Source organism: Pediculus humanus, genomic scaffold (genome assembly GCF_000006295.1).
Source record: "Pediculus humanus corporis 1103172108278 genomic scaffold, whole genome shotgun sequence".
Lineage (NCBI taxonomy): Eukaryota > Metazoa > Arthropoda > Insecta > Psocodea > Pediculidae > Pediculus > Pediculus humanus.
In genome coordinates, this window is record NW_002987847.1 from 355,798 (window position 1) to 371,838 (window position 16,041).

Genomic DNA, 16,041 nt, shown 5'->3' on the forward strand with positions numbered 1-16,041 from the left:
ATGATTATATTCGTATGGATGAGCAGTTTAATATGGACGAGTCCGATCGTTGTCTTTTCAAAACTAAAATCAATCAAAATGGGTAAGTTTTAATAAATTTTACCCCCCCCCCCCATGAAAGAAAACTCCATTTTCTTTTTTACATTCGATATTAAACGTTGAAAAAAAATATATTTTATTGCCTCATCTCGTCGCTTTACCCTCTCCTTCTCCCTCCCCCTCCCCCTCCTCACTCTCATCTCATATTATTATTATTATGATTTTTACAATCTTGAAAAAAATATATTCACTATATATAAAAAAAGAAAAACTTTTTATTTCGTCAAATATTATTTACGATTTGAAAGAAGGAGGGAGGGAGGGAGAGGGGGGGAGGGAAAAAATGAAATTTTCTTTTTTTCTCTTTTTTAGGGAGGCATAAATGTCGGGAAGAATGGCCGAGTACGACGAGCGAAAGAGCTTTTAACCTTTTTATTGATGCAATACTTTTGTTAATCCCATTGGTCATCATGATTTTGGCTTATTCTCTTATTGTACATAAATTATTCAAAGGTTTAAAAAAGGAAATAAAAAATTGCACGGATATGAAAAAAGGTTTGAGATAAAAAAAAAAAAAAAACTTTTTTTTTTTTTTTTAAATAATGTTGGCGGCACCGACGGTAAATAAATAAATAAATAAAATTTTAACCAAAATGATTTACTCCTGATACTTTTATTTTTATTTTTTTTTGGGGGGAGGGAGGGGAAGAAAAAATGTACAAAACGTCATTGAAAACCTTTTTATAAAAAAATAAATTACCTTTAACATTTTATTTATTTATTTGAGAATTTATTTTTTATAAAAGTAAACAAAAAAAACGCATAAGCGAAACGTTTTTTTTTTTTTTCACGTTTATTTATTTACCGCATATTAATTTTCTCGTTAAATATATTTTAAATTTTCCCGCGTAATCGACCGGATATGGTATTGTTTTTAATAAATCGCAATTAAAAGTAACGCGTTACAAAAATTCGAAATTTTCTTTTGTTTCGCGTTACTTTTTAATCTTGAACCAGCCGCCATTTTGTTTACCGTTTCGCGCCACTTTTTAATCTTGAGACATCCGCCATTTTGTTTACCGTTTCGCGCTACTTTTTAATCTTGAGACATCCGCCATTTTGAAATAACAGTTGACGTCACGAATTGTTATTGAAGTGTGATGTGATGATCAACCGTCGAAAATTTTATTTTTATATTAATTGTGCGTGTGCGTGCGTGCGTGCGTGCGTGCGTGTGTGAGAATTTTTTTTAATTAATCTAAATAATTTTAAAAGCAGGTGAAAATAAGGATTTGTCGACAAACAAAGGACAAAAAAAAAAATTAAAATTTTGGTTGAAAAATAAAAAGAAAAAATATGGAGAAACGAATAAAAATGTTCATTATCGATCGAATCGAATATCGAAAAAAGCAGAAGACAAATTTATTAACGATCGAGGAGGAGGATGTGGAGGTGGAGGAAATAATAAAAAACCTGGAAAAAAATTTCAATTCGGTAAAAATGAGGTAAAATTTTGAAGTTTTTTTTTTTTTAACGGTCATTCCAAAGTTCTCCAGTTTTATTAACACTTCCGGCCAAACTAAAATCTATTTCTGGAATTATGTACGGTTTGTTAACTGTCAACCTTCCCTCATATATGTAGTACCTTTTCTATTGAAACATTTATTCTTTTCCAAGGTACTGTAAACTCATATTTTTCCTTTTACATTTGTCCTTTGTCAAGTTTTATTAAACACATCATGAAGTTATTTTATTACTTTCTAATAATGGAGGCATGAATAATTAATTGGATTTTTTTTTTTTTTTTTTAAGGTGTTAATATCAAAGGAGGAAAAAAAGGATTTGATACCTTCACCGATACCTGTCGTCATCAACGATACAGTTAAAATATACAATGGAGAACGTTCAGAAGAAGGTTTTTTTTTTTTTTATTTATTTCCATATTTCAATTTTTTTTTTTTTTTTAACAAGATGGCGGAAAAATTAAATAAGAAAAAGAAGGAAAAGTTAAATTGAATTCTCCTTTTTTTATAACTTTATCGTTTGTTGTCTTCTTCGATAAAAAAGTTTTTTATAAAAAATAAAAACAATTTTAATAATAAAAAATTTTCCTCTCTTTTTTTTGTTTGTTTTTTGTTTTAATCAAAAAAGTAACTGAAAAACAAAAACTGAAACAAAAAGTTTAGCCATTTTGTTTTTTCAAAATTTCTCTCTCTCTCTCTCTCTCTCTCTCTCTTGTTTTTCCTGATTGTTTTTCATTTTTTTTTCTTTTTTTTTTTTTTTGTAGGTGAAGAAGATGATGTTAAAGAAAATGATCACAACGAAAAACGTTATTTTTTTAACCGTCACGCAATTAGATCAAATTATATGGATAAAAGTATCGAAGCTAAAAGAAAGGTACGTGGGAAAAACCTTATCATCATTATCATCATCATCATCAAATAATAATAATAATAATAATAAAGATTTGTCATAAAAATTTTTTGCTTTAAGGTCATACGTATGCTATTCGTAATAGTCACCGAATTTTTCGTTTGTTGGGCTCCCCTACACGTGTTAAACACGTGGTATTTATTTTATCCCGATGCCATATATAAATACGTAGGTTCGACAGGTATTAGTCTGGTACAACTTTTAGCATACATATCATCCTGTTGCAATCCAATAACGTATTGTTTCATGAATAAAAAATTTAGACAAGCTTTCATAAGCGTTTTTAACAGGTACAGGTGAGTGACGTCAATTCATCAACATCTTATTAGTATTATCATTATTATTTATATGCATTATTATTTATATGCATTATTATTATTATTATTATTTAAACGATGCATTACGTTGCAGATTATGCTTTTTAAGAGGGAGGGGAAACAAAAGAAAAAACAAATCAAATGTTTTAGAATTGATGGATGATGGTATTATTAAAATGGGAAATTCGATGGGTTATAAAAGCGGAATTATTAATATTGAAAATCGTACGGGTAATTATTAATTAATAAATAAATTAATTAATTAATGAGTTTTCCGTTATGTTTGATATAAATTTTTTTTTTTTGTTTTGTTAAGAAATTTTAGAATTGGAATCCGAGGATCAAGTTTAATTCAAACATAATATTATTTACATAATTGTATTTAAATATGGAGGACATTAATAAATTTTAATAAATTAAACACCCTCGATTATTTATTATTATTATTTTATTTAATAAGTAACACTTTTTGTTATTTTTTTTTTCTTATGTATTTCAATTAATAAAAAACTAACATGGCGTCAATTTTTTTTAAATAATTTTTTTGCTCCTCCCCCCAAGTTTTTCCAACTCTAACCTTTTCTTCTTCTTTTTCGTTTATTTACATACATAATAATAATAATAATATGGGATTATAATTTATATCATTAAAATGAAACAAATTTTATTAATTTATTTATTAATATCCGTTTAGAAAAATTATAAGTTAATAAGTTATTATTCAAATTAAATTAACTATTAAATTATTATTTTTATTTATTTATTATGTAAATAATTAACGTTTTATTCTTTGTTATACCATCTCCTCCATTTATTACATAAATTATATATTTTTATTCAAATTAATAATTATTAATTTTTAAGCATATAATTGAATTTATTTATTATTTTGGTATAAAAATAAAATACTTTATTTATAAAATAATAATAATAATATATATATATATAAAAAAATCAATCAATTTGACCTTTTGGGGGTCAAAATTTATACACATAAACACAATTAGTGGTTAGTTAAACGAAGTGAATGTTTTGTTTAAATAATAATATTAAGGCCTCGATAAAATGAAAAATTTGGTTAATTTTGATTTTTTTTTTTAAATAATAACATATCGAGAACTCATTGAAATTTTAGCCATTTAATTGAGTGGCAGATTAATAAAAAAAACTAATATTTGACTGATAATTTATAGTTTTTAATTAATAAATTATTGATTTTCTAATCGACAATGTCTACAACACAGAGAATATATTTTTCTTATTAAAAAATTAACAAAGTATTAATATCATTCATTACTGGCTATAAACAAAAAGGTTATTTAACAATATTTGCTTGGGAATAATTACACAAATCGAATGATGAAGTATCGATAAAAATGATAGCAACAAATTTCTTTCCCCCCCCCCACTCTTGATGCAGAATATTAAAAAATCCTTTTTTCTTTTTATTGATAAAATAAAACTATGATTTAGCAGACCAAATGATAACACCTATCAATATTATAAAAACAATTGTGAGTATTAATAATAATAAAAATTTTCTTTTTCTCGATTTGTTTTGATACTGAGCAGCTGTGTGTAATTCTCTATTGGCAACTTGAACATCTTCATAAGCTGATTCAATTTTACTTTCGATTGTATCTTAAAAAAAAAAAAATAAATTTGTTATTTTCAAATCACGAATGACTTTTTTTTTTTTTTTTTTTTTTTTTGTTTCAGGTACAGAAAGTACTAACCGACTGCAGTTTCTTGTTCATGTACCAAAGCTCCTAATTCTTTCATGACGCTATTCAATTGCACAATATCTTTTTCAATTTGTTTAACGCTTTGTTGTCTCTCCAACAACAATTGATTTTCAAATTCCAAATTTTTTTGCATTTGAAGTTGTTCCTGTTCGATGAGATTCCTAGATTCGTCATGAGGACCACCTGATGCATCGGCATTTTTTATCAAATTGAATTGTAACTTTTGAACGACATCCTACAATAATTTGAAGGTAAGTGAATAAAACATTAATTTCTTTCATTTTTTGTATTTTAAAACCCATTTTATTCATTCTTATAGTGACAATTAGTAAAATGGTTGTCAGTTTTAAATTATTACTTCATATTAAGTCAAATTTAACTAATCGATAAATAATGATAATGATGTGACGATAACAAACCTGTTGAATTTTGCAATAAGCCTCCACGGCATCTTTGCAATGGCTGGTGATTTTGCTGATTTGAAGCCTCTGTTGCTTGTTAGCCGTTCTAGCCAACTGATTTAATTTATTGACATCATCAGATGATGTTTTAATTTTTTGATTGACTTCTTGTTGCCATAAATGAATTTGATCTCTTAAATGCTGATTATCTTTGGGAGTACCAATATTTTCAATAATTAATTTCAAATTTTTAACCCTACTGTTGATAATATAAATGCTTGATGTCACATTTTCGCAAATCGCTCTTATTTCCCTAGAATTGTTGGGTGGCACTACCTGTAATTCATAAGAATAGGCTGGTATTTACAAATATGTATTGTCCGAACAAATTAGGAAATAACTTTCAAGCATACAAATCGCATAATAAGTAAATAATTTTGTAAACCTTTCAATATTTGACTACTAATACTATCTTAATAACAATAAAACAACCTGAAAATTAATATTATAAATTTTTGAACAGCAAAAAATAACCATTTTTAATTATATAACTTATAATTGAGAACCTTACAAAATAAGGGGAATTCGTTCAATAAATTAAGTGAACGTAAAAAATTCAATAATAATTAAATGTAATTTAATAAAAATTAAAGAAAAAATAATAATGTAAAACTTTTACTTTCATTGTCTGCAATATTAAGACAAAAAAATATTTGATATATTACTAATATTAAAAAAAAATGATTGGAAAAGGAAAAAAAAAATGATTATTATAAAAACCTCAGTATCCATAGCTCCATAATTGGAATAATAATCTCGTTTAGACGCCAGCGTGAATTAAATAAAATTAAATCCGATACGAATAAATTTATAATTAATAAAATTAATTATACTTCTTTATACTTTGCGAAATCACAAAAATAATTGTTAGAGCCAACCTTGAAATAACAGGTAAACAAATCACCGCCTTCTAATAATATCTGGATTAATAACGTATTAAAAAAAAAAAAAACTTTTTTGTACGCATTTACTTTTTTGTTTTATTTTATTAAGTTTAATTCACTAATGAATATTATTGTTGAAATATAAATTTATCAATCCACACGAAGATGACATCCTCGTTATATTAATCATTTTTATTTTTTCTAAAATACAAAACTAATGATTTGAATTTGTCTACACATTTATTAATCCGCCATTTTTACATTTGTGTTCGTTTAATTTTACATTTAAAAAAATGAATATGTTTACAAATATAAAATAATCAGTTATAATTGTCTTCTTTTCTTTGTTTGTAGTGCTTAGAAAAACAAGAGGCGGAAACAATTAGGCTTTGATACGTTCGCTCGATACAAAAAAACCATTTTCTCGTTGATAATGATAAGAATTTATCATTCTTTCGAATGATTAAACCGTCCATTACTTCATTTTTATACATTCAATAAACATGGTAATAAAAAATTATATAACGAAACAAATAAATTAATAACGTTTATATTTTTAAAAAAATATTTTCATACAAAATTTAAAAGTAATGATTATTTAATAAAACAGAAAGAAGATGTTTACAATAATTTATTTTAAAATTTTTTACAGCCTTAATATAACAACATTAAATAATAATAATAAAAATAAAACACAAAAGATTAAAATAACTAAGGATGAGAACGATTACGATGAACATTTTCATGATTCTGATGATTGTGACGATGATGATGATGATGGTGATGATTATGATTATGATTATTATTATTATTATTATTATTATGTCGATTTCCTCGAGCAGGAGAATCAGCATTTCTATTATTAATACTTTGTCTGCGATCGTTGGTCCTGTTGTGATGAATGTTGTGACGTTGAACACGATGATTTTTCACAACATTTGCCTGACATTTAGGTCTCTGGCGTTCAATTTTAGGTACTAAGTGAGAAAAAAAACAAATGATAAAATCAAAATTTTTGTTTCCATTTTAGAAGAGGGTCGAGTAAGTTCTCACCTTGCAAATTAGCTATTTCTGCTACGGCACGCTGAAAGAAAAACAAAAATTTCTCCCATTAATAGTTGCATTTCGACCTGTCGAAAGAATGTTTTTTTTTTTTTTTTTTTTTTAGACAATATCATTACCAAACCGAGATTCAATGCGATGCCATTATTTGCAACACCGGGCATGGGATGATCGTGAGATCTCTCAGGCATGACAATGGTCGGATCGTGCATGAGTCTTCCCTGAGGATTCGATTTTAAAATCACAGCCTTGGCTTGTTCTCCTATTTTCTTAACTAAATCCACGTGGAGTTCATCGTTTGTAGAATACAACGGACATTTTTCGTATTCCGTACCGCCTTGACCGTTAAAATGTGAATAGTCTTGAACGGGTTTACGACAAACGTAACACATTTTGGCTCCGCACGTGCAAGTCATTTTATTACAACCATCTTCTTTGACAAATTTCTTTCCGCATTTATAACAAGTTCTAAAATGATAAAATTATACACATTTTTCAACGAATTTTCTACGTTTTCACATCAACATTTCACTCACCTGACTAAAGCTTCCGTCATTTTGTTTTCAATAAAAGTTCTCATTTTAACATCTTCCGACTTTTCAACTTCGTCGCACTTCAAAGGTATGTGATTTAATTCTTGACACAACCTGAAAAAAATAAATACCATTCATACCATTTATTCATTTAATAAATTTTTTATTTCATTACAGAATCAATAACGGTCAATCCAACCTGCAAGACTCTTTCAAACATTCCGGATTCAAACACGTGAGAACTTTTTCTTCGGGAGGTAAAATTGTCGCATAATTGCAAAACGGACACTGAACCAAATCTTCGATGCCGGCCGATTTAATTTCTTCCATTTGATTCGCTTGAACTATTTTTGAAAACAATTCCGGTTTGAGAACTTTCTGAAAAACAACAACAACAACAATAACAATAACAAACAACAAACAAAAGGTAAGTTTTCTGCTTTTATTCTAGTTTTGCGACATTTTTGTTTTGTTTTGTTTTTTTCCCTCCCTTTTCTCTAACTCGAAATATTTATTTTTAGGATTTATTAAGTACCTGCAAATAAGCGAGTGTAAAATTTTCTTCACAATTTGCGAGACATTTAAATTGACATTTTCCATTTCCCATTTCGACTTCGACGTACCTGCGGAGAAAATATTTTTCATTTGAAATAAAGAAAATCACGTCATCAAAAAAATTCGTCGAATCAAATACAAGTAAGTAAAGTTTTACATTACTTTATAACGCAATCTTTACAAAATGAATGATCCTTGGGACAATATATCGTATCTTCGACCATAACTTCGGTATCGAAACAACATTGACACTCTAATAGAGTCCCTGAATTTTTAGCTTCTTCAAATTTTCTCTTTCTCGTGACACTTTCATTTTCCAGATACTCCCTAATCTTGTCTTCGTTTTCTATAAAAGCTACCTGAAAGTAATTTTTGTGTACAAAACAATGAATGAACGAACGAGTAACGATTTAAGAGTAGAGTTTAAGAGTAACGATTAACATAAATAATAATAATAATAATAATAATGAGTATGAGTATGAGTAAAGTTTAGACTGGAACTCACTTCTTGTAAAAATTGTATGTCAATAGTCGTGGGTCGTGTACTAACGCATTCGATATTAGATCGCCTCGCTTTCCGAAGCCTACCTTTGTTTTTAATTAAACTTTTACAACTCAGATAAAGGTTAAAATTATTTTCGTGAAAAGCGTGTATTAAATCTCTCACGTAGTGATTTTTGAAAAATGTTTTCAGATAGCATAAACTGTGAGCTTTGTACTTGGCACAGTTCCTGTTGTTATTTTTAAAATACGTCCAAGGATCTGGAACGACTTTGAGAAAATGACTTATGGAAAAATTTTTCGTGTATCTATTTTGCAAATCTTCCATTTCTAATTTTTTCTCGTAATCCTCTCTCGTCGGCATGTCGTTCCTCTCCAATTTGGATATGACGAATGCATTTATCTCCTCGGGAGAATTATTTAATTTCAATATTTTCTGTCTCAAATAAGATGGATCTGTTTTTGGGAAAATTTTAACGAGATTCGCAAGTTGTTCGTTTAACGATTCCTCCGTGATTTTCGTAACGTCGTCCAAATCTTCCACGTCGGGGACGTCGTTTCCAGAATTCGTTTCCTCATTGTTAGAGTCTGAAAGAGTTTTCGATTCGTCGTTCAAATCTATTTCCATTATCTCGATTGCATTCGATGAAAATTGACATGATGACGTTGATGGTACAGGTTCGATTTGAGAGCATTCAAAATTACTCTCCTCCTCCTCCTCCTCCTCCATCATGAGGCTATCATCGTTTTCCCCTGTAGAATCACTTTTCCCATTTGAATTTTCATCATCGTTTAAAGTAGAATCTGTATTACTATCTTCTTCCGTTTGATTAACAATCAAATCGTTTAATATTTCTACATTGCCACCATGTAAAATATCATATGTCTTACTATCGTTACTATCTTCTACATCAATTATTTCAGTCGAATTTGAAAGAGAGTCAGGTTTATAAGACGATTCACAAATAAAACTATCATTATTTTTTATCTTGATTTGGTCATTAGAGATAGAAAAATTTAAACGTGATATTTCCTCTTCAAAACTTACTTTTTTTTTTTTTTTTCTATTATTTTTTTCGACATCCCATGAATTGACAGTGCTACTCGAGGCACTTGTAAAACCGTTATCCAACGACAAATCAATTATTTCTTTTTTCGGGTAAAGCCCACATATCATAACTGTATTTATAAATCTAGAACAATCCTTCAAGTCTTTCATGAGCTTGCATTCTTTTTTTAAAAACAATTCATCAACATCTGGAAATATGTCGTGAATTTTCGCATAATACAACAAATCATGGCTGCTAGCTTTTACTTTTTTATTATCGATGTGAGTTTCTAAATCAATATCACCGCCCACTCTTTTTTCACCCATTGTAACAGACTTGTTTCTGAATTCTCGAATCAGTTTTTGAGCATTTGGAACTTGTAGTATTTCGCACATCACAGTTTCTAATTTATTAGGATTACCATTGTAAGAACTTAATAATGATTGAATGAATTTTGGATTTGCATCTTTCGCATGCTTTCTAACAAATTCAAAATCTTTATCCATTGTGTTATTGTTATTTTCAATTTCACCCGATTGAATAGCAATTTTTAAATCATCATCGAATGATAGAAAACTATCATCCGAATTATTGCTGACTGATTCATAATGTTCTCTGGAAAAATAAACATATTGCTAAGTAATAATTTATTCATTGTTTGAAATAAAAAAATTATAAACAAACACACAAAAAAAAAAAAAAAAAAAAAAGTTTTTCTTATTTGTCTCTACTTACACATATAGTTGATGTGCATTTTCTTTTTCTTGACCATAATTCATTTTATTCTATCAAATAAAAAATAATAACAAAATAAATTACTTTTATGTATCACCCAAAATCTACGTAATAATAATAATTTACACTCTAATTTAATAATATATAATAAAAATTATGAATTTTAAATAATGCAATACAATGTAATAATACTAACCCGATCTAACCTGAAAATTCTCAACTGATACTGATTTGAAAAACGATATAAAATTATTTATTTACTATTTCTATATATATATATATATTATAAAATACTAAATTCGAAGAGTTTTTAATTTTTTCCCTTTTTTTTTTTAAATAAATCACAAAATAAAATCCATGAGATAAAACTTGTTTTGAGACATAATGAGAATTCCAGGGACTGGATCCCAAATTTAATAATAATGAAAAATCACATTTTCATCAGTTTTAATCCTGTAAAAACTTGCTTAGACCACGTAATAAAATTAAGTAAACAAATAAAAAATAAAAATTACATAATAAAAAAATTTATTAAATCAAAATAAAATTAATAAGGCATTATTATTATTATTGTTATTGACGATGTGTTATTTTTTTTTTTACTATCGATTCTTAAAATTAATTATAATAATAATAATGTAATAATTAAACTGAAAGCTTAATTTAATAATTATACTTCGTGTATTATAAAAATATTATTTACTTTTCGTTAATAACAAAAAAAACAATTTTTAGTTTTTCTCATGCGAATAATAATAATAATAATAATTTCAAGTATATCCATTAAATATAAATACGTAAAAAAAAAATTTTTTTTGGCATTTATTTACGAAAAAAACTACATGATTAAATATTAGAATGAAAATCGTTGTTTTCGAATAATATTAAATTAATTAATGGTAGAAAACCGTTTAAAAAAAACCGTTTTGATTATAATTTTTTTGGACAAAATGTTTTTTTGTCAGTTAATTCTTTGTACGTAACGGCAGGATTACCACAGCGTGCGTCCAAAAAAAAAAAAAAAAAAGTTTTTTAAAATGGCGGCAAAAAATGGAACTTGGCGGATTATTTCGTGAGAGAGAGAGAAAAAAAAATTTCTTTTTTAAGCCTCGTTAGTTCGTGAATTTGTGATAATTATCGTAAAAAATTTTATATTCGACGTATATTTTTTGTTTTCGGTAAATAAATTTATAAAAACGAAAGTGAAATTAATGAATTATTATATCTTCGAATCGAACGATTGAATAACGGTCATTTTTCATAAAAGCTTTGGCTGTGGTAAAAAATTTTCAGGTACCCCATTTTAATCACATTTATATTATAATTTTGCTTTCAAAAAACATTCTATTATATCTCTTTTGATTAATAATTATACTATTACTAACTCACAACAGGTTTTGAATCTTTAAAACAAAAATTTCACATAATTTATTATATTCCTGTTGTAAACCATACCCATATTAAGAATCAAACTAACAATGACTTACACAATTCTTATTTTTTGTTAAATCTAATAGAAACAGGAAGAAACAGGATATTTGTAAAGGTTATAATTCTTTAAATAATAATAATAATCAAATAAGAAGATTAAATTATTAAAAAGATTTAATTTCATTATTTAAAGCTATATTTTTTTGATTTTTTTTTTTTTTTGAAAATAATTTATGATATACACCAAGAAATGATTGAAATTCATTTCATTTCAGACATTAAAAATGGCTTCTTCTTCTTCTTTCTTGGCAAGTTGATTTTTTTTTTTTTTTTCAAAATTAAAATCATGTGGCAAGTAAGAAATTTGTTTTGTTTTCTTCCCAGTTTCTTATTTTTTTTTTTTTTTTTTTTTTTTTTTTAATAATTTCAGATCTGTCTTACATAAATAAAAATATAATTTCTGACTAATAATAATATTATTTAAAATTTTTTTTTTTTTTACTTTGATGATGCTGATGATGATGATGATGATGATGCTAAAGGAACCAATGCAGAGTCTTTATTGTAAAGTTTTTGAGCCAAAACCTGAATAGAGAGAGAAAGAGAGAAAGAGAGAGAGAGAGAGACAATCAATATTTAAATTTTTAAAAATGTAACCAAAAAAAAAAAAAAAGGGATGTCAATTAAATGTACCTGTAAACTTTCTAGAGAATTTTCACAGTCTGTCGTATCGATTTCGTTCAAATTAACACCTGAACGTTCCATTTCCGCATATGTTCCAAATGGTAATTTTCCTATACATTCTAATTTCATTATGTGCATTTTAGATCGAAGGTGTTTCGCCAAATGTCCGTGAATTCGAAAAGCTATTTTACAATCGTCGCAATTGAACGGACGTGGATTACTCGTGGTCGCCGTGCCGAACGTCGTATTCATGGACACCTGGAAAAAACAACATGGAAAATTACAAATCACCTACCACACGATGGATGGAACTACAACGTATAAGGTAAGATCAATTTCCATATATATATAAATAGAGAGAGAGAGAGAGAATGCAATTCTTTTTTACTACAAGTCAGTGACTGACTGATGTCTAGACTAATCAATCTTAATCATAACACAAAACGTCACGAATGAATGAATGAATGAATGAATGAGCAAATAACCTTGTTGTGATGAGATCCAGATCTTTCGTGTTTTTGCAAATGACCTTTCGTTCTAAATGATACGGCGCAAGGTTCGCACCTGTACGGCCTTTCGAAATAATGTATGTTAACGTGTAATTTCAATTGACTCGCTTTTGTAAATATTTTGTTGCACATGACGCATATGCTTCGTCCATCTTCGGTCACGCTAAAACAAAACAAAACAAACAAAATTACATTTTTCACAAAATTGATTTGGAAAACAACAACAACAACAACAACAATGTCGACGTCGTCGTTTATATTCGTGACTTTGTATGATTTTTTTTTTTTTCGCCTCATCAAAACAAATATTAATAAAAAGAGTCAAGAGAAGACATAGAATGTAAGAAGAGAGAAGACAGAAGAGAGAAAGAGAGAGAGAGAAAGAAGAGAAAGAGATGCTAATAAATATTCCATTAAGGTGAAACTTGTTGTCTTTCACAAAGTGAACTTATTATTATTATTATTATAATGTCGCGTTTAATAAATATTCGCTTGGGTAAATAAAAAAAAAAAAAAAAAAATGGAAGAGGACCTGTTGTTGGCCTCCCACGTTTTAAATTAATTCAAATATTTTTCATTGTTCCACATTTTTCTTTTTCTTCTGTTTTTTTTTTTTTTTTTTTTTTTGAAAAACGTTTAACGCACGCACGCACACGCACGTGCACATTGCCATCTCCTTGTGAACACATTTCAAACTTATTATTCTCTTATGGTAAATATGTTTTAGCTGTTTTTTATTTACCCAAACAAAGGTTGGCTTCTTCTTCTTCTTCTCTTACACTTGAGCAATTTATTCGAATTCGTAATAATAATAATAATAATAATAACAGCAACAAGGAAAACCTTGACCTAATAGGAAAATAATGATGATAATACAATTCAAACAATGGATAAATGAAAAAAGTTAGAAAAAAAAGTCTGGCCAGATGCCATATTGCTATTAATTTATCTTCTTCGAAAGTATCGAAATAAAGTGCGCAACGTGAAATTAAATAACCGAATTATTAACAATGAGAGGCAGTCACGCACCACGGAGGGGTTGGATTTGTTCTCTCACCTGACGTAGCTTGGACTCGGACCACTTGAAGGAGGGAAAAATTCTGGTTTTAACTTTGTATCCGTCGAGGACGAGGACGACGACGACGGCGACGACGACGAGGACGTCGACAACGGCGACGATTTGGACAACAATAAAGATGGTGGATATGTATTTGGTCGAATCCCGTTTGTGCTCTTTGGAATAAGGCCTGCCGTCACGTAAAGTAATTTGTATTGGGAGTTTCCAGTTGTCATTTCCGACAGTGATAATAAACCGGAAGCAGCCTCTCTTTCCAAAGACTCGGAATCCTCTGCGAGAGAAAAAAAAAACAAAACAATGACAATTATTTATATTTTTACGATGAGGAATTTGTGTTTTTTGGGTGAATAATGAGCCCTCCCCTCACCTCCCCCTCCCCCCGCGCGAACGATCGAAAATTTTTTTTTTTGCATTTACTGAGGTTTAAAGAATTTCTTTCCCCTGAACAACGCGAAATTTCTGAACGATTGCCAGATTTTATTATTAAAAAAAAAAAAAAAAAAAAAAAAGTGGAAAAAATTTTTCTTTCACTTTACGCGGGGAGATTTTCAATGACAGATTTTCCACAATTTATTTATTTATTATTTTTTTTTTTCAAAGAAAAAAAATTTTCGCTATTGTGAAATCATCAATCTATTTATAATTACATTATAATAATCAGTGGCGTAATTAAATAAACCGTGACGTTCGAGTCAGTCGGGGGGGGGGGGCGGAGGGAGGGCGGGAAATCATTGTCGTAAATTAAAAGAAAGTTTCGTTTAAAAACGAAGGTTGCCGGTACCTTGTTGAATATTTTCTTCTTCACCTTCGTCGCTGTCATCTTCATCGTCATCTTCCTCGTTTTCACTTTCTTCGTTCTCATCTTGTTTCATGGCCTGTTGTTTCACGAGCAATTCTTCGTCAATGTTTTCCATTTCGACCGTCGTCGGAATGGGATGAACGTTTAAAACCATGCATTTCTTATAGTGAGCCTTGCTTTTCATGTGTTTCGTTAGATTTCCCTTCGTTTTGAATGAAAAGGTACAATGTTTGCATGTGTAGGGTCGAACGTCCGTGTGAGTCCGAATGTGTTTTTTCAACATCGAAGGTTTTTTACACCTGATCCCGCATTCTTCGCAAAAATATTTACCCCTCCCTGTGGGGAAAAAAAAAAAAAAAAAAAAGACGTCCTGTCGTTATCACAAAAATTTTTCTCTTTTCTTTTTTTTTAAAATAATACGACGTCAAATATCTATATAAGAATCCATTATTATTTTCGTGCCAAAACATTTGAAAACAAAATAATGGACTTTGCCAAAATTTATTTTTTTTTTTTTACTACCAACCTCTCCCCCGAACATATGTATAGTCTTCGTTTGATTCGTATCCACCGGCAAATATTTTCACTCGTTTATGAGGTGCTTCAGCGGTCCACGACGAATTCTAAAAAAATAGAAATTTAAAATTAGAAAATTTAAAAAAAAAAAAAAAAAAAAAAACATCCTTGCGCGAGTGAGTACCAACTACCAACCTCTGTTCCCTGTTCAGTTTTGGAATTATCTTTGTGTGGTTGTTGTTGTTGTTGTTGTTGTTGCTTATCTAAATTTTTCAACCAGGAAGATGAATGAGTCAATATTCCGCCAGAGTTGGATGATATGTTTTTACTAGCAATTGTGTATGAAGAGGAACGATGACGACTGTCGTAGTGAGCCATGGCTTTCGCGGGTGTTAAACCTAAAAGGCTCGGCTCTGATTCTGAATAAACCTAAGGAGAAAAAAAATGAAACATTTTATTTCACCGCGCTTTTCCTCACGTACAACAATGTGGTGCGCCCACGCGCGCGCGCAAAAAAAAAAAAAAAGAATATTTGCAAGTACCTTCCAATTGGAATACATGGAAAGTTTCGGGTACTGAGCCGTTTGCTCGACATACATCGGTTGCGGTCTAGATATGGTACAGTAGTAACTTCTCGTTGAACACTTGAGTCCCAAATAAGTATACGCGTGACCGTTGAGAAACAACTGTCCGTAACTTTTCTTGGGTCT

At 28.8% G+C, this 16,041-nt stretch overlaps 4 protein-coding genes across 4 annotated transcripts in view; 1 reads left to right on the forward strand and 3 right to left on the reverse strand.

The window, feature by feature from the left end:
- Phum_PHUM507060 (class A rhodopsin-like G-protein coupled receptor GPRcck2, putative) lies at positions 1-3,031 on the forward strand (the record flags this gene model as incomplete). Its single annotated transcript, XM_002430945.1, has 7 exons — positions 1-82; positions 412-594; positions 1,318-1,544; positions 1,852-1,954; positions 2,327-2,436; positions 2,533-2,762; positions 2,884-3,031. 7 exons carry the CDS (start codon positions 1-3, stop codon positions 3,029-3,031), a joined length of 1,083 nt encoding a protein of 360 aa, XP_002430990.1.
- A 1,220-nt stretch (positions 3,032-4,251) lies between these two features.
- Positions 4,252-5,727, reverse strand: Phum_PHUM507070 (syntaxin-7, putative; the record flags this gene model as incomplete). The annotated part of the gene is made up of 4 exons (XM_002430946.1): positions 4,252-4,430; positions 4,526-4,769; positions 4,954-5,271; positions 5,716-5,727. The coding sequence occupies 4 exons, from the start codon at positions 5,725-5,727 to the stop codon at positions 4,252-4,254; spliced, it is 753 nt and encodes a 250-aa protein (XP_002430991.1).
- An 863-nt stretch (positions 5,728-6,590) lies between these two features.
- Positions 6,591-10,358, reverse strand: Phum_PHUM507080 (E3 ubiquitin ligase triad3, putative; the record flags this gene model as incomplete). Its single annotated transcript, XM_002430947.1, has 9 exons — positions 6,591-6,856; positions 6,933-6,963; positions 7,061-7,409; positions 7,478-7,588; positions 7,674-7,852; positions 8,010-8,097; positions 8,192-8,388; positions 8,535-10,194; positions 10,315-10,358. The coding sequence occupies 9 exons, from the start codon at positions 10,356-10,358 to the stop codon at positions 6,591-6,593; spliced, it is 2,925 nt and encodes a 974-aa protein (XP_002430992.1).
- A 1,813-nt stretch (positions 10,359-12,171) lies between these two features.
- The window catches only part of Phum_PHUM507090 (immunodeficiency virus type I enhancer binding protein, putative), a gene marked incomplete at both ends in the record, with an annotated part of 6,389 nt that continues 2,519 nt past the window's right edge, over positions 12,172-16,041 (reverse strand). The window contains 9 exons of the mRNA XM_002430948.1: positions 12,172-12,181; positions 12,248-12,330; positions 12,439-12,687; positions 12,915-13,101; positions 13,996-14,287; positions 14,798-15,151; positions 15,342-15,438; positions 15,527-15,760; positions 15,874-16,041. The exon at positions 15,874-16,041 is cut by the window's right edge and continues 379 nt beyond it. Of these exons, the coding sequence (XP_002430993.1) occupies positions 12,172-12,181; positions 12,248-12,330; positions 12,439-12,687; positions 12,915-13,101; positions 13,996-14,287; positions 14,798-15,151; positions 15,342-15,438; positions 15,527-15,760; positions 15,874-16,041 (1,674 nt within the window). The remainder of the gene's footprint in view (positions 12,182-12,247; positions 12,331-12,438; positions 12,688-12,914; positions 13,102-13,995; positions 14,288-14,797; positions 15,152-15,341; positions 15,439-15,526; positions 15,761-15,873) is intronic.